Source organism: Centruroides vittatus, unplaced genomic scaffold, assembly GCF_030686945.1.
Source record: "Centruroides vittatus isolate TY-2023 unplaced genomic scaffold, ASM3068694v2 contig_2073, whole genome shotgun sequence".
NCBI classification, from domain to species: Eukaryota; Metazoa; Arthropoda; class Arachnida; order Scorpiones; family Buthidae; genus Centruroides; species Centruroides vittatus.
Window position 1 is genome coordinate 471,537 of NW_027121287.1, and position 18,470 is coordinate 490,006.

General features: G+C 38.4%; 1 protein-coding gene across 10 annotated transcripts in view; it reads right to left on the reverse strand.

The window, feature by feature from the left end:
* Positions 1-14,682: 14,682 nt before the first annotated feature.
* Positions 14,683-18,470, reverse strand: part of LOC136970639 (microtubule-actin cross-linking factor 1-like) — a 157,372-nt gene continuing 153,584 nt past the window's right edge. For 8 of the 10 annotated variants that reach the window (XM_067265096.1, XM_067265090.1, XM_067265089.1 and 5 more), the window contains 2 exons: positions 15,888-16,053; positions 14,683-15,740 (listed from right to left, as the gene is read on the reverse strand). In XM_067265096.1, the coding sequence (XP_067121197.1) occupies positions 15,526-15,740; positions 15,888-16,053 (381 nt within the window). In that variant the 3' untranslated portion in view covers positions 14,683-15,525. Of the gene's footprint in view, positions 15,741-15,887; positions 16,054-18,100; positions 18,205-18,470 lie in introns of all 10 variants that reach the window. The other 2 variants (XM_067265095.1, XR_010880010.1) reach the window with 2 other exon arrangements.

The window sequence follows — 18,470 nt, forward strand, 5'->3', positions numbered from 1 at the left end:
ACGGTCAGTTTTAAGTGTTTGGGGTTAGAAAAGGTCGAAATCCTAAGTGTTTACGTCATTCTTAACTTCAAACTGATAGAAAACAGACTTATTAAGAGCCGACGGTGCCCATTAATGTAGCGATTCATTCACTCGGCTACTAGAGAAGGAATGAAGCAAAACAGACTGCGATATCCATTGTCCTCCCTCCTGACGAGCTATTATCTTCTAGAAAAATGCTACATTTTTAATATCAATCGGGAGCCGAATAGCAGAATTGGTTGTAGCGTACCAGGACAATGCTACACTGTTTCCCAACTCGACGATACGGTCAGAAGATGTCAAAATCCTCCGGCCTTTCCGACTTTTCCATCATTCTTCCTCGACAGTCGAGACGTCGGGTAATTCTGCATGGAAAAATGGGCAACGCCACCCAAGTCGACGGCTAGCTTAATCGGTCGGCGGGCTCTATCTCGCCTCCGTCCCGCATTTAGGACAAATGGCAACCTGGCCACATGCCGATCTCGATAATTAGTGGGCCTCGATGGCCAGAAATTGCTACCTACGTACAAACTTTCCTTATACGTTAGTCGTCGATGGAACAGCGCGCACACCCCGCCATCCGTAACCTCTATTCTTCTTTCGACCGCTCTCTCCGTCGCAGTTTACGATTTCCGTCGTAAACTGCGACAGAGAGAGACGGCACTCGATACATTTTTGTTAAAAAGGAATAACGCGAAAGTTAAATGGACCGCAAAGTAGTTCTTTAAGTTTACGCCCAATCAAACTCCTCCGGAGAATTTTAAAATCTCTTCTAAGATCATTGTTTAGATAAGTCTTTCGGTTAAACAAAAATACAATTGCCACCCCCTTTAGAAAATGGCGCACCCCGTCGGACCAAATGTAAAATGATTTCTACAATTCTGTCAAGATGGTGTCCGTTTGGGTCTCTAAATCCGACAGAAGAAAGAATATTGTACATTTAAAGCGTATAAAATAAGCATTTGTACTTTCTTACTGGTGGCATTAAAAGAGGAATCGTCGGGTTACTATTTTAAACGAGTCTGCCATCGGAAACCGAAGGATGGAGACACTCGGAGGTTATTAATTGTTATCTAAATGACCCGTCAATAACAAAACGAGGCTAATTCACCTCTTCATCATCTACTCTAGGAGAAGCTTCTCGCAGGAGCAACACGATCTTCTGCCGTAAATTACGGCACTTCCTAGAATTTGGCCGCGCTTTATTCGTCTCTTATCGACATACGATCGTCCCCGTAAGTGCCCTTTTTCGGTTCCGGTTAACTAATGAGGTTAATCGCCGCGTTTACCTGATCTCTAGTTTCGAGTTTCGTCTCTAATTACGCGTTTTTAGCTGCCCACTAGACACGCGCATCTGTCTCTCCCCACCAACCCGTTACGGGACCCGGGTAAGGCACCCTACGTGACTCGAGGCGTCGATCTAGCCGATAATTTTCCTTTTCGAATAATAGTACGAATGATAACAGTGGTTAGAACAAAAACGATAGCGATCGACTCCCTCTACGATACACTTTACTACTTGTCAAAGGTACCGTTTCGGTTAACGCCGCCATCTTCGATGGGATGCCACTTATCGCGCTTCTCCCATCGACAGCGAGTTTTTTTCAAATTACCACGCGGCCGAACGATAACGTCCGACTTTTCTTTATTTATAATAATATCGACGTAGCGCACTCGAATCCGTCAACTCCTCGGCGGCTTTCGTAGCGGAGACGTTTATCGAAACTGTCTTCGACTCGAGCCGTCCATAAATTTTCGTCTTTAAGAATATTAACGCCCTCGAGCCGAAGCGATAAACAGATAAATCCGAGATAATGATAAAGTGGAGAGGAGGATAGAATAATTTCCTTTCTTTATCGGCACTTAGCACGGTTTATTTTGACTCGACGTAAACAAATCTGTAACGTTTTAAGAGGTCAAACGCATTTTATTCGTGTAAAATAAACTATAATGATGTACGCGAGGTCTCGAATTTACTCGTAAAGTAAGCTAAACAGTATAATAAATTTACAAAAGCAAATACGCCATATTGAATAGCGTCGCGCTTCCGTGACGTCGCGCGCCAGTTTTAATAAACAATTCCTTTTAAAAGTCGTTATTTATCTACTATAAAAATTAACGATTTATACGCTTTCCTACCCGCATTTAAAATGCTTCGAGGGGGAAGAAGGGGGAAAAAGGAAGTTTTGCGGTTTGCGTAGCGGCCGAGCGACGCGACGCGACGCCACGTGGAAAGATAGCGAGAACAAATGGTTATTAGCGAAGCGCCGGATTATTCGGTGGCGCGTCGAACGAGTCATTTATCACGGTAAAACGGAGACGACGTCTTCTTAGCCAAACACCCGGCGGAGCGACGATAAATGGACCAGAGCGAATAGTAAAGTAGGAATTATCGAAGCGCGCCGAGAAAGAGTGAAAATCTGGAAAAAACAATTTAGTGGGACCAGTTTTTGAGATCTGCCGAAGAGGCGAGAAAACGCCCGTCCGTCCCAAACTCGCTACCGGGATTTATCTTATTTCCAAACACGTAGAGAAAATCACAGAACAAATTTGTATTTTGCCAGCCTGTTTCTACGCCCGTCCAATGATAAACGAGATAAAAGAAGGCGAAGACGCCCGACAATTACTTATTCCGAATCGCTGGCCACGCTTTATGGCTTTTTCCCCCGGCCTGGTTAAAAATTTCCTACTTTTCTCTACTTAATGTAATAAATTAGAACCGACTCGTCCGCCATGTTGTTTGGCGGGGCGCCGTACTCCCGACGCTCCGGCTCGTTCTACGAGATCCGCCGTTAGTTGTTTTTCTAACAGATTACGTTTTTATACGCGTGTAGAGACGTTTCGCGCCACGCAACGAGCGTAGAAACGCGATATCCTTACTAAATAGCACTTTTTCTCCAAACTTTAAGAGCGATTCAATTCGAGAGGTCAATTAACATGGACTCGTTTGTCGCGCCGGGTCAATTTTCGCCTCCTCCTCCTCCGCTTTTTATGCCAAATCGATTAAACGGGTATGGAATTTTTATCGGCGCTCGGTGAAATGATTAAAATTAGCCGAAAGTAAAACTCTTCTCGAGAAATGACCACGTTCCAACGTTATCGCCGGACATTTCTTTTACGGATTCCGTATTAAAAAAACGCCGAGACTTTGAAAAATTTCACAATCTTCTACGGTAAATTCATTTAAATTTTCATACTTTATTTAAGGCGATCGCGTTTTATCCGCAGCGAAAGCTATTAACAAGTTTTTCCCTACAAAAATGATTATTTTCGGTTTTATTAATTAACATTTATACTTCGTAAAGCATAAAATGCATATTTTATTAGTTTAAATAACAAAATAATTGCATTTTCTTTAGTAAGAAAAATATCGAGTATCGGCTCGACCGAAATATTGCCAGCCACGTCTTACCATTGGTTCCGAAGTGAAATGAGGAATTAAACACTACTTTTAAGAAATAAATCCGTTTTATGCCGATTTTACTCTCGTAAACTATCGAGGAACCAAAGTTTCGACTTACGTCGACCCATCGCCGAGACGTCTGGAGAAAGCCGAGGTCGATATTCGGTAAGGAGGGTGGTCCTTACAAAAATACGAACTAAGACATTAGCCTATACGACCCCGGGTTCGAAGGGGATTTCCGAAAAACGACCGTCTACGCCCGGGACCCGACTCTTATCTAAGCTAGGCGCGCTCCTCCCTTTAGTTTCGCATCGAAGTTGCGGGCCGGTGGCATCCTCCCTCCTTTCTCGAACGAGCGGAAACTTAGCTCGTTCCACCCTACGAGATGCTCCCCTTTTTTACACACGTACGAACATACATTCGCGATCGAAAGACGTCGATATTCGTAGCCGACGTCCGTACGCGGTAGGAGTGCCGTTCGTGGGTCTACCGCGACGTTTTGCGGCGCTTTGTACCCGTCGTTAAACCACTCGCCGATTTCGAGTACTCGAACCCATAATCGCCGGTTACTTCCGAATACGTAACGTAGCGAGTAGTGTACTAATCGTACGCTACTACCGAATACGATGCCGGCAGCGCCGGATCAAGCCTCTAGCGGGCCCTAGACAAAATTTAAATCGGGGCCCCATTTAAATAAGTTGCTCCTAAACAATGGGCTCTCGCGGCGCGCGTTACTTCCGACGCACGGGTGGCTGTCGACCTTTTTTTTTTTAGATAATGGCTAGTCGAGCGGAGCTTAGTAGGAATTGTTAAATACAGCCTTTTCTGTCCTATCTAATTTCTTAAATAATTTTTAACTCGTTTTGAAACGGAGAAATCTTCTGCACCGAAGCCGGGCCCCTCCGAATTCCGGGCCCTAGACATTCGTCTACTTTGCCTATTCGATAATCCGGCCCCGGGTGCCGGTTACAAATATGGCGGCGGGAAATTTTGGCATCGGTAACTAGTGCCAGAAGGACATCGAATAATTTCGTGGACATATTTAAAGTTCTTTACGATACGGGTTACGTCCGTAGTAAAGCGTTCGTGCTAATTTTAATCCATAAATCCGGCGTTACTCTTAAAAACCCGTTGTTCCGCCACGTAGCATCGGTTCAAAAACGTGATCGCGACTAAACTACGGCTTTAATAAAGAAACGTTTATAGACACGGGCTAAAATGCCGAAAGCCTCGAAGACATAAATAATTATTATTTTCGCTCGGAGTTTTTATAAGTTTGTTTACTAAAAATAAACAACGGTTATACTCTAAAAGTCGTCGGCAAGGCTTTTATAACCCACGAACGAGTAGAGAGTCGAAACCCGCCTTATCAAATCGACACGCCCGTATTAAGCCCGTAAAAGCGAAAAAATTGTTTAAAAAACAAATTTTTTGAAGAAAATATGCCTAAAAACTCGGAAGAATGCGAGAAGATCGAGTTACGTACTTATTAATTAGGTACGTTAGTATAAACGAGCCTATTGCGAGTCGAGCCCGACGGCAGATTCTTTAGTAAGAACGGCTGGACGAATCTCCTTATCGTCATTAATAAAGTCAACTAGGTTGAGGACGATTATTATTCGATCGATATAAATAGAGCGTAACGGATAAAAATCACAAAAAATTACAATGTTTATTAGTTTAAGCCTCGAAGCCCGACCGCGACGAAACGTATCGGCACTCGGACGCTACAGTTAATTAACGATAAACCGCGGCCAATGGCTAAATGTTTATTTACATTACGCGCCTCCCGGAATCGGCTTAAATTCGCGAAATTTCGTCTTCGATAAATAAACCGTCCGAAGGTCTTAATTAACCCGGTACTTAACGGTACAATCGACGACCGGGCAGTTTCTCGTCGCTTATCTAAATTGCCGATTTAACGGACACTCGGCGGCTTTTACGAGATTTGCGAAACTAAACGTTAGCTCAAATTTTCTTAACGAGCGAAATACGAAAGGTTTCTAGACTACGAGTCTATGGAAATTCGAGTATTCGGGTTAAAGATAAAGGAAATGCTCTTCCGTTTATGGTATCGCGGATGCCACTCGAATAGATTTGTTTAATTTTACAGGTCGTGGCTCGAAATTTAAATCTCTACGAAAATACAAAAGTTTATTATTATTGTATTTTTCTGTTCGCCAGTGGAACTCGACAGCGATCAATTTTTGTTACGCGTGGTGAAATAGATTACTTTTCTTTGAAACCAACCAATCGTTCTTCGACTTATTAACATTAAAAATAAGGATTATCGAACGTAAACTCGCGTAAAAGTCGACGAACGTCCTCAAAAAATACGATTCGAACGGTCGTAATTGTCGACGATAAATGGCGGGGATTCGTTCCGATAGCGAAACGGTTGATTTATATATTTAGCCTTTCCCTTACGCCGTATTCGTACATATTTATGAAATTTTAAATAATTTATTCGCGTATAAATATGCGGAACGACCGGCCTTTTTCTCGAATGAAAATACGCTTTGTACCGTACCCGGGCTCGGTTATCGTCGTATCCGGCGCCCTAAACGACTCCCGATTTTTTTAGACAAAGCGCGCGACGAGCGATGAAAGGTATATTTTTACGACTTCCGGAGAGAAATGTCGTCTATATTTGTAGTGGCTCGGGCTCCGTCTCGACTCTCGCACACTCCGATTACTTAGGTCTACGCCATTTTCGCTTATTGCTAGGTGCGATATAACGCGGGCCGGTTCGACCGATCGTCGTAACTCGTATCGTAAATATTTACAAGATTTTTATCGTTAGAAAAATCCAAATGCGTCGAAAGAAATGATTTATTTACATTTTTATAACATTTTGCTTACGTTAAAATCGATGCGCGCTCCAATTTATAAAAATCTCCCACCTGACGGTTACGAGTTACCGAGCGCCGTTACGCGCGAACACGCGGGCATTTTCTACTCCATTTTCGGACGGTTAACGTCATTAATTGGTTTTATAATTAATTAGAAAAATAAATAAATAAATAATTTTTCTGTATTTTTCTTCTAAATATCGTACGTCACAATACGGGATCTGTGCCGAACGCGTCTGAAATATATTGATAAAAAAGAATAATCGCCGAGTGATTAAAGTGGTCGCGTCTCGCAGAACACGGTTGGTTGTTTGTAACTAGATATTGCTTGAAACTGCATAAATTTCCCCTATCGGTATTTTTTATAAAGTTACTTTTAATGTAATCGTAACCGTTCGTGTTCTGGAAACACGTAATTAATTCCTACCATCGACAACATTCTCGAAGAGGGGGGTAGAGCGAAGAAATCTGAATGTTAAAATGGTCATTTAAATCATTTATGGTAATTACCGTCCTCGACGGCGGACATTTTTCTCCTTTTTTAAAATGTGCCGCCGAATAATTATAGCCAATGCCTCCGACTAACTTGTTAGATTTATAATATCGGTTTTCCGCATCGAAATGGCTGCTATTGCTTGTCTATAAATTACGCCAGCATTGCCTTCCTTCGAAGAAATAATAATTTGAAAGTATTGTTTTCTAAATTAAATCGGGGGATCTTTAAAGATGAAGATTTATGAGAAAGGGAAGAGTGCCCATGCCGAGACTCGCGGGTTCGAGCCTGGCCGACGTAGTTTTCTGGTTTTCTTCGCGTGTCTAACACCTAAATAGGAGCCAACTTCCCGTAGAAAGTCGTCCCGGGCACTCCCACCGTTTGGCAGATCGCTCGTTCCATCGATCCCAGTTTCGTATTCTCGAGTGTACTTTCGGTCCATCCTATATATTTGTCTCGTTTTTTGAGGGAAAACTATTTATAATTTCACTTTTTGTCGTAGAACTTACAAAGAAATATTAATTTCTTCGATAATCTCTAGATGGACGAACCTAAGAGAAGCGAGGTTGCGCTTGAGCCAGTCGCGATTGTAACCGCTTCTCCGAAAGCCATAAAAAATATATATACGAATTCGGAATAATTCGCCTAAGTTCTGAAATTATAGAAAAATTCTCTTAAAAATATTCTTAAATGATAGACGTAGACAAGAATAATATGAAGTAAATCTCAATGTTTGAATTAGAATTCCGCATTCGAGGAAGACGCCGCCATATTTGTTCCTTTTTTTAAAATAGTTTTTCACAGTTGCTATTTTATAATGCATGTTTTTTCACGTATTTTTTGCAATTTAATGCAAAAATTAAACATTTTTTTGAACATAAAATAACGTAATGTATGCGATTCGCAGCAAATATAATAGTAACATCCGGACTAAATATGGCGGATTTGCCATCGAAATGCGGTTCTAATTTGACACTATCGAAGTCTTAAATAACAGTTCGTAGTAATAAAATATAAATTTCTAATAGCCGAAGCCGAGTCACAAGTACGACATTTATCAAATATTATAAAACAACTTGTAATCGTGTCGAAAATTCGAGTATCATCCACTTTATTGAAATAACCATACAGAATCGACCGTTCGCCACTCGATACTTTCCCACTCGAGTACGAAGCTGCGTCAGTTGCCCTCTCGTAGCTACTTCATGCATTTTTACAAAAATTCGTATTTATTGCTAAAAATATATCGACGAAGCTTTATTTGCATTGTTTGTTTTTAAAATAAATTATTTTCATTAACTTAATTTTCTTTATAAATTTTCCTAATTAAATAAATAATGTTTAAAATGCAAATTTGCCGAAGATGCCATCTAGTGTTGAGGAAAGCAAACACTTTTCATTAGAAATTAGATTCGTGTATTACGACTGAAGACCTACAGCAGGCCCGGCCAACCCAAATTGTTTGGCGGGCCACTTTGATCACGCGTAACGTGACGGTGGGCCACAATTTAGGCAAACACGCTTTTAAAAAAGTAAAACAAATACAAAACGAATACGATTTTATTGTTATACAAGAGTTTGTCATTGTTATAATGCCGCACTCGCGCATCGTAACAATGACACAGGCAAATTTTCATTTATTTAATTGTTTTGGTATACACGTAACGGGAAAACAAAAGTTTTAATAGATATATAATATTGCTTAGCGGGCCACACAATTTAACGTGACGGGCCGCGGGTTGGCCAGGCCCGACCTACAGGGACAGAGCAGTCGATTTGTTTGACGGTCCGAAATAGCGCTAAATTAATTAGGCGCAATGGAAGTGTAAATACAACTACAAGAAAATGAATAAGACAAATAAATCTCGTTTTTCGTCGAATATCTGAACGTCAATTTATTATTTTTAAAAGAAATTTTAATTAATGACAAACATTTACCTTATCGCAGTTGTCGTACTTGTTTTTTTATCCACTACTCCACTGTGTCATCAATTGCAAGGTATAAATTAAAAAGATTTTTATATTTAAAAATTATCGTCGTTAATTGATGAATTTGTAATGCGGTATTTTCCAGGCGATGGCGGAGGACACGGGCTTAAGAGTTATTCGAGTCTGCACGAACCTCTCGTGTCCAACCGAAGGACTCGGCAATTCCTCGCGTACAATTTCGGGCCGCGAAATCGTACCGTAAAGGATTTCAGACATCTCGAGGCACGAAATCCTTAACCAGGATGTGTTTCGCCGAAGCGCAGCGAGTAAGCTTCCTTGGCAGCGACTCGGATTGACAAATTGCCGAAACACGTTTTTCCAACTAATGACTCGACCGATTTGAACGAAATTTTGCGCATTGATTTAAGTAACAAAATGCCGTGTCACGACAGAGGCCAAATTTGAAAATTCGACCTAGAACGGGAGATATCGGGGGTCAAAGATGGTCCCCGTGTTAAGTGAATGGAAAAATTTTGCCTTGTAAATAGTATACGTTGCGAGGTATATTACGTCGACGTATTACGTAATAAACGTTATACGTCGGCGTATTATACCTTGCACAACGTTCGTTATGTAAGTTAAGGAAGTGTTAGAACAAAGGTAAGAATTGGCTGCTTACGCAGAGTGACAAATCGCATTAATTCGGCGCCCCGTAATGATCTGACGTTCACGAAGGAGAAATGACAAAGTCGACATGTGGATCTGATCTTTCGGCTGTTTTGTTTTTTTAATTTTTAAAACTTTTTTCACTATCTTTAACACAAACACTTTTATTGTTTCACTTTTTTCTTTCCTTTTCACTCGGTTGTAGAATTTACCGAAACATAATTTACGAGAAAGTGTCCTAAGCTCTACGTTGTGTTTCTCATAACCAGGTGAGCCACACCATTCCTACGCGCTTAGTTGTACCCTATCACATAACAATAGATGATGTATTGTTTATTGACTGACGTTTAGTACTGTACGTCGTATAGCGTATATTACGGGTCGCGACTATATATCGTTAATACAATAACCAATAACAGTAAGTGTTACATTAGACAACGATCGCGGGCATAATAATATTAATCGATAAAGTATTTCGTGAGAAATTAATTAACACGTAGAAAATGGAAATAGCAATTTTCATTTTTATACATTACCACGCAACACAGGATAAAACAATGGTTTGTTAATCGACCGATTAAGCGTTAGAGTTTTTCCAAGTAGAAGGCAATTAAAGAATACTTTGCGCCTTGTTTCGTTTTATATTTCAAATTAATAAATATGTCATTTTTAAATATAAATTGATTAACAATCTCGTTTATTGTACTTATCGATGTATTTACACAGCGTACGAAGCTGAAAGTTTCATTGTTTGAGTGCAGATCTTCCGAGATTAATTCAAACGTAAAATGAAAATATCCAGCAAACACGTCGTTGACAATTACTGTATGTGATTTATTTGTTGTAAATCAATAATCTCGACCCCTATTATTCAATTTAGTTAAAAACAATAATAATTTTAATGGGAACGGTAGAAGCTTCGGCATGTAAAACTACATTTTATTTATTTATTTTTTTAATTTGTAACATTAATACGTAGTTCGGTAACAATACGGGAGGTTTTGGGCCGGATGACCGAGCGGTCGAGGTGGCAGCCTACCGCTCTGGGGACCGGGGTTCGAATTCCCAGGAATTTTTCGGGGGTGGTACTTCCGGATATGTCGGGCCCCGTCCCTCACCACCCGACCGCCCCATTGTGGACCCGGCCGAACCCATAATGAACTGGCTAAAAGAGGCCCGCCTAGTGTCCACAGGGCGAAGAGTTAAAAGTAGGTTTTTGTAATGCTGCATAGGCAATACAGTAGGTTTCGTAAACCGCGAGAAATTAAAACTCAAATCAAATTATTAATGAATAAACAAGGATGGAGAGACCTTCTTCCCCCTCTAGCATCTCGATGTCGCGAAGTTAAACCTAATAGTTTTTTGGCACGAGAATTTAACTACCCAAAATGAGCATTTTTGTCTCGTATACTGTTACATTATTTATAACAATAATAATTGAAGCATTGCAAAAATGCAAACTCATCTCGCGTTGCTAAACGAAGTAAACTAAGCAATTGGACGTTCAACTTTAGAATATATAAAGCAAACTTACCCTTTAACGTCAATTTGACGTCATATTTTCAGTTTTGTAATAAACAAGTTTAAAAAAATGACGTCAAATTGACGTAAAGTATACACTTTCTGAACAAAACGAACAAGTCGTAAGTGACAAGCAAACCAACGTTACAGTTCGTTTTCAATTACACAGATCAGTTCTGTGACGTTCGGTAAACGTCACGGATCTGATCCGTGTATTGTAGAGGATTACGTTAAGATCTCTTCTAATTATTACTAATTTTTTTAAAATAAGAAACGTCATTAACGTAGATTAAATAATAAAGCGTTATATAGACTTATACATATTTTAAATGACGACTTTCTTATACGAATACACTAATTTATTATTTATATAAAGAGATGACGTAACAGTTAGGTATTGTTAATAATTGAGCCGCTCACTTGCCAAATCGATTAAGTCCAGAAAACAAGTATAAATATTGATAATATAAATTATTTTTGAAATTCCTTTTAAACTCTAAATTTAAATGAACATTGTAGAATGTGTCTTTCTATATAGTTACGTGAAAGTTATGTTTTAATATAACGATATATAAAATTAGTTACGGGGAAAATGTAAAAATAACGACGATTATATTAAGGATTTACAAATGGCCTGTGAACGGCTCAATTGAATATTACTTACTTGTGGCTAATTACAGTTATAGAAGCAACGTTTTAGCTTACGTATAGGAATCGTGTGATTTCGATGATGGAAGCAATTTTCTCTCGTCACGCGGGCGCCCTTCTTCGTCACACAAGTAGGTGGCGGAATATGCAAATTTTTTAATGAGAATTTGAGTGTCGCGGCCACGTTTTCTAAACAGACGAATTTAATGCGAAATTTTTATGATGTTTCGGCTTTATTTTTTACCACAAGAGTCCGAAATTGGCCCACGTGACCATTTTATTCGTCGGTAAATTATGGAAATACGGTAAAACCTGTGTAAATCGAAATAGCACGGTACCGAGGAACCTTTTCCGTTTTATTCCGGTTCCGTTTAGGTAGGTTTTACTGTATTATACAATGTTTAATATTGTTGATAATTATTAATGAATATTCATGTGGGGTGTACTGTAGATTATTCCCTATGGAATTTCAGGACTTTGATTATATATTTGAACTCAGGGGACCGAGACGAGTTCAACGGTACCCTATTTTTGGACCGGAGACGAAAAATAAAAAAGTTATCACACGTTTTAAGTTACCAAACTTTTTTAATGCTCTCGTGCAGACGGCACCGTAGTTGCTAGTACTGCCATCTTGCGGTAAAGTCTGCAAACCGTGACGTCGGACTACGGTCATCTGCCGGAGCGTTAAACACGCGATACGAAAGCGGAGAGAGCGACGCGACTTCCGATCATCGCGCGATCGCCGGAAAAAAGTATGACGACTTTTTTATTTTTCGTCTCCGGTCCAAAAGTAGAGTATCGTTGAACTCGTCTCGGTCCCCTGAGTTCAGATATATACCCAAACACACGAAATTCCATATGGAGTAATCTATAGTATACCCTTTATGTGTTTATAAAGGTTGTTCGGTTTAATGGAATATGGCAACACAACATGTGCCAAGGGGAGATCCTCCTGGGAGGACATTTCATAACAGATATGGGCAAATGCGGCTCTTTTTGAGTTACATGTGGCTCTTGCCGAAAGCGTTAATTTCTGCTTTTTATTATTATTTTTACAATTTTATTTCCACAATTTTGTGAAAATGTGTAATTATATATGTGATATTTAATAATTTATTTCCAAGTTGGTGCAATAAATTAAATTGACATTTCAAATCTATTCTTTTAAATCAAGTTCTCGACCCGGATGGGGGACACTTTATCCTTCCCTGCCTTACCATATTATCTGCCACGACAGTACAGAACTGCGGCTACCGTGCATTTTGCAAAACCTACATTTTGGCTCCCACTGAACTCTTGCTTGCCCACCTCTGTTCTATAAGAAACTGGCAGCTATTTGGGTGTTAGGCACGTGAGAAAACCCGGAAAAATCCACGTGGCCAGCCCGATGATTGGCGCTATTTAGAACGGAAATGATACACAAAAAGGAAGTTTCATTGTTTTAATTCCAGTGTAATTGAAGTTTTTAAAAAGTATATTATTTGAAACAAATTATTATACGGTAAAACCTGCGTAAATCGGAATCGCACTAAACCGAATATTTTTTACGTTTTGGACAGGTTTTAGGCCAGGAACACACGTGCGTAAAATTGTGTGGCAGGAAACTGAATCAGAAATCAGCTTTCGGTTTAGTTTCTGTTTTACGCTTTTATGCCAAAACACGTACGTAAAAATTCTGGCCGAATAGGAAACACCACCGCCACTAACGGTGCTAATTTTATTAATTTTTTCCTCTGTTATATCTATCCCTTTGCACTGTACCTTCCATTTTTTCTCCGCTATAATATAGAAAATTTAAATTAATACACTTATATTCCGAACTCAAATAAAGAACGTGTGATCTGAATACCAGGCCCATATATCGATTCTACTAGACCTACCTGTTATTTGAAATTTTGCACCTATAGTCATCCATAAACGTTGTTTAAATACAGTGTGTTTATACGTGACACCGATGTGGTCGAACGGATTCGATAAACTCCTCTATTTCGTTTATTTTTCGTTTTTTCGAGACCGTCACAATTATAGAGTTAACCCTCGTTGCCGCCATTGTTAGAATAAAAAGCACGCGTCTACTTTGACGTCACAGAAAAGACTTCTCTTTATTGAAGGAATTTTGGCGTCAAAAGTAGACGCGCGCTCTACTCTATTTTCAGTTCTGTTTCGGCCAAAATTTCAGAAAAATTTTTACGTTTTCTGTTTTATGCTAGATTTTACGCCGAATTTTACGCGTGTGTGTTTCCTGGCCTAACGTATGCGGCGGAGATGCGGTACTGTACTTGCAGGGGCGGATCTAGGTTTTTCGGAACCTAGGGCTTATTGAAGTCGAATGGGGTCCCATTTTTTGTTAATACAAAATAATACTATAAATTATCATTGTTATTATATTATTAATATTAACTATTTTTTACTATATAATAAGTGCTCGTTGTTAATGAAAAAGTATTAAAAATTTCCGATGATAATTCAATTTTTGTGGGTCTTTGACACTCGGGGCCCAGGGCCTAAGCTTTATTAGTCCCTATGTAGATCCTCCCGTGTCCTTGTGAACATAGTAGAAAGACCTAACTTACGACTTTAAAATAATAAATTTTACTGTTTTTATCACAGAAATAATGTAAATTTTCTTGAATTTTTACGCGTCGTATATCAGATTTACTCATTCTGGTCCGATCCGGTACATCAAATATGTCGGGAAACGTTATATCGAAATTAAGTTGCGCCGACTTTTGATCGGCCATTTTTTAATGTTCCCGTCAGAGCCGTTGTTTAGATGTTTGACTGCGTATTCCATTAACGAACGGGGCTAAATAACAACGTAATACCATTTACTGCACGGATCCTATGATAAATTAGTGCTCGATTAGACTTATCCTTTATAAGGACCGACTGTCGTAAAACCAGAAATCTAATATATTAAATATACATTTGGGTGACCGACTGAACAGTCTGCTACCCGATGAGTAAATCTGCATCAGTGCTAAAGATGGCGGCGAAACGACGATAGAAGAAACTGAAGCGAACTGTTTTGGTTTGTGGGAACTGCAGAATAAAATAAGTTCGCTCCTTTGCTAATTAAGAGAGGAAAAATATTTGATTCACTATCTCCATTTTCGTTTAAATGAAAGAGACGATTATACATAACATTACTAAACATTATGTATTTATTCATCAGCAAACATAAAAAGCATTAGATACATATAAGTGTTAATGGATTCTTGTTTTTTTTTCGTTTTATACATCTTCTAAATACAAACAATTCAACAAAATAGCACTCTTTTTTATCAATGTTGTTTTTGTATATCTCGTAAATTATTTTTTTAATCATCTTCACGCGCGAATCCTCATGCACACGTATGAATCACAAGTTGGCTCCTTCACCTTATTTGCCAAAGACAAAAGAAAAAAAATATATATATAATATGTATGTATATATAAATGTATTTTCCTCCCTGGCATCGGGGTAAAACTAAAACAGGAATGTCAATATACCAAATAAATTCGAAATAAATTTTCGGGTATCGGCCACAGAACATATTAACAAAAGAAAACAGTTTGGCGTGTATAACGGAGTTCGTAATTAAAAAAATCGTGTTTAAGCATGTTTAAGGTATTCCCAACTGTTCATTTTTTTATGTTAAATGCACACGCACACACATACACGCACACCGAGGCACATCTGGACACGAATTTTTTGATTTTTTGATGCATAAACCCAACCTCTGTCGATATGTCGGAACGAGAATTTTGCCACCCATCGGAAAAAACGAAACCGTATTGTTTATTTTTAGTTTTTGTGTATTTTTGGACTTCCGGTTGTAAAATCGAGAGGTTTAAACGAATGAGATTCGGAAACAAAGCGATTTAAAAGCGAAAGACGAGTCAACCCGTTGACTGGAATGTTAATGGCGACACTTCCACCGATCACGTGATTATCCATCCGATATAATAATTATTATTATTTGTTTTGGTTTTAGTTATTTTAAACGCTATGGCTTGCTTCTTCCGCGTCCGCTCTCGGACCTGGCCGACGGAATCCGGGACGGGGTACCGGAACCTTTGAAGGCCGGCATTTGCGAGGAACTACTACTGCTGGGTGTACGCTGTCTGGACGATTTCTTCCTGGTATCCAGACTTTCGGCCGACAAGTCGCTGCCCGCACGACTGGGTGGCCGACTGGATGGCCGACTGGACGGTCTGCTACCTGTATAAATCGTCAGTGTTAAAGATGACGGGATTCGCCGGTCGGAATGGCCTAAACTCCTCCCCACAGCCGTGTCGGCTGGACGGAGAGGCGTTTAAGCTATCCCGGATGAACGAATTTGGTGCAAAGATTCGAACTCGAACTCACCTCCTGCTGCGCGTGCGATGGTCGGTGGAGTGAGGTGAAATGACCTGTTGGTACCGTAGCTGTCTGTTTCACTGAAGCTGGGGCCGCTGATGTCGCTGCTGGTGTCGCCCGGGCCTGAAGCACGTTGCTGCCACATTGGTGAGCTGCGCTCGCTCCTCTCGCGCACCTGAAATGCACACGTGCAATTCAAATCGTTAATTTTCTTCAATTATTTAAAAAACCGCGAATTTAACATTTCAAATTTCGTCAAAATTAATTCTACGTTTAATTGCTGTTGCTGAAAATTGTAATTTTACGCGATTCGCAGACACCTTACCGAAAAACTACGAAAAAATGATCCTTTATCGGTAAAATAATGCTGTTTTTAATGTTTGTAATAATATTAAAGTTATTTTCTAGTGAATACTTCAGAAATGTTCAATAAATTGGCCTGGACTGGTGTGTTTAATGCGGTGTTGACATATTACAATTACTCCTAGAGGTGAGAGAAGAAGGAATTTGACAGAAAATCAGGCGTTGAATTCAAATATAATATAAATGGCAAGAGTGAATTGATTCAAATTATTGAAGATAATGTAAATCGTTTATCAATAAAATATTATTAACTGGGATATTCGAGATAAATCTAAATTCAATTTTGCTGTGATGTTTCTTGTACAGCCCATATGACACATTCAAATTTATCAAGGAAACTATATAAATTTATGAACAAAAATAGGCCAGAGTTATATTTTTAAAATTAAATTTCTTTTTTTTAAGAATATGAGTAATAAACGAATTCAGAAATGAACTGAAGTATAGAGAATTATTATCTATTGGAAATTATAATACTAGAATGTACTTTTCTATCCATACAGTTCTAGAATCTAAATTTATTTTCATTTCGTTTACAGTAATCTATTCTAAATCTGACAAATCGGAAGATTCTTCGGTTAGAAAAGAAAACATTTAAAAATACTTTGTTTTTTTATTGTTTCTGTTATTACGGTCATTTCTTGTGTCCGTTATGGGTTCGGCCCAGCTACTCGAGAAAATTTCTGCAGACGTAACCGCGATTGGAACCCGGGTCCCTGGGAGTGTTGCTCGTGGCGTAAGATAATTTTCAATTGGTAGTGTTTGATATGTATCGTATATTAAATGTTACACTGATAAGTGTTATAAGATTAGTTAAAAAGTTAAAAGTCAAATATTAGTAAAATTATCAGCTGAAAATTAGTTATAAGTAAATAAGCTTTAAGATTTATTATTAAAAACTCTAATACAGAATTTATTCAATATTAATTGCATTAAGTACTTTAATTAAATTTAAATATTATTAGAAAGTTAATCACCTTTCTAAAATTTTATCGTCATTCCAAATTTATATTTTATAATTTTAAAATGTAACAATTCTATCAATTTTATTGTTAAGTAAGAACATATTTTCATCACATAATATGAAAAAATTTGCTACTTAGTATTTTTTTTTTTTTTTGTCTTATTGCCATAACAACAAATAAATAGCCATTAAAATTTTACATATATACAAAATATTTTATTAGAAAGGTGATTAATATAATATTAAATTTAAATTAAGCCGGGACATAGCTCCCTAGGAGACGTTACCTAGGGTTATAAACCCGGCTAGATGGAAGGAAGTGAGTCAGCAAACGTCTGAGTGGCTGGGATCTCTCTGGAGTAGAATCTTGATTGATCGCTTTTGCCAAACAGGATACCTTTAGTTCCATTAGCATACAAGGAACTGTAGGAAGGGTACAGCAAAAGAATAGTACAGGGTGCTATCTTGGGAACAGTTGCCAACAAGTGGCAATATAAAACAAAAGATGTGTGTTAAGAAGGACATTATTTCTAAAATGTGCAACTATGTTAAAATATAACATGCAGGTATATTAAAATTATTCAATGCACAATATAAAAAATAAATATTTTAGAAAAGATATAAGCCTAGGTACATAAATTAATACCGATTACACATACAGTAACTGGATGAAAAAATGAATATATTAATACATCCGGTACAAAGATGCATGCTTTAGAATATTAGGCATATAGTAGTTTATAGGAAGTATATCACAAACGTTTAAATGATTATTTTAGTTATGAGATTCGGTGCAGTCAAGCAGTCGGGCTCATAAATCTACGGAGCTGCCAAAAAGATCCCAGACGCCCAGTATTCTTTCTAAAGATTTATTAAAGAAAAGCTTTATTATTACCCATCGGAAGACAGGAATTCTCGAGCCCCCGTCTGACGGCACCGGCCTATAGTACGTCGGCCCCAAACCTTTCACCGGTATACATCTCATTAGCATAAAAGGGGCTGAAAGTGAATAAGGACGAAGTGGTAGGTTTAAGATAAGAGTGACGATGCAAAATTTTTAAACATAAGAAGGAAGAAGCAAAACTGTCAAAGCATTAGTTTGAACGTTTAAAATGATATTAAGGATTTTTAATTTATATATATCAAATTTTTCATTTATATTTGTTCTTGTGTATTCTGGGTAGTATTGAAATGAAATCTTATGTTCAAAAATCAAGAAATAAATAATGTGTGCATAAAATAAAACTGTGTACATATCATATTAA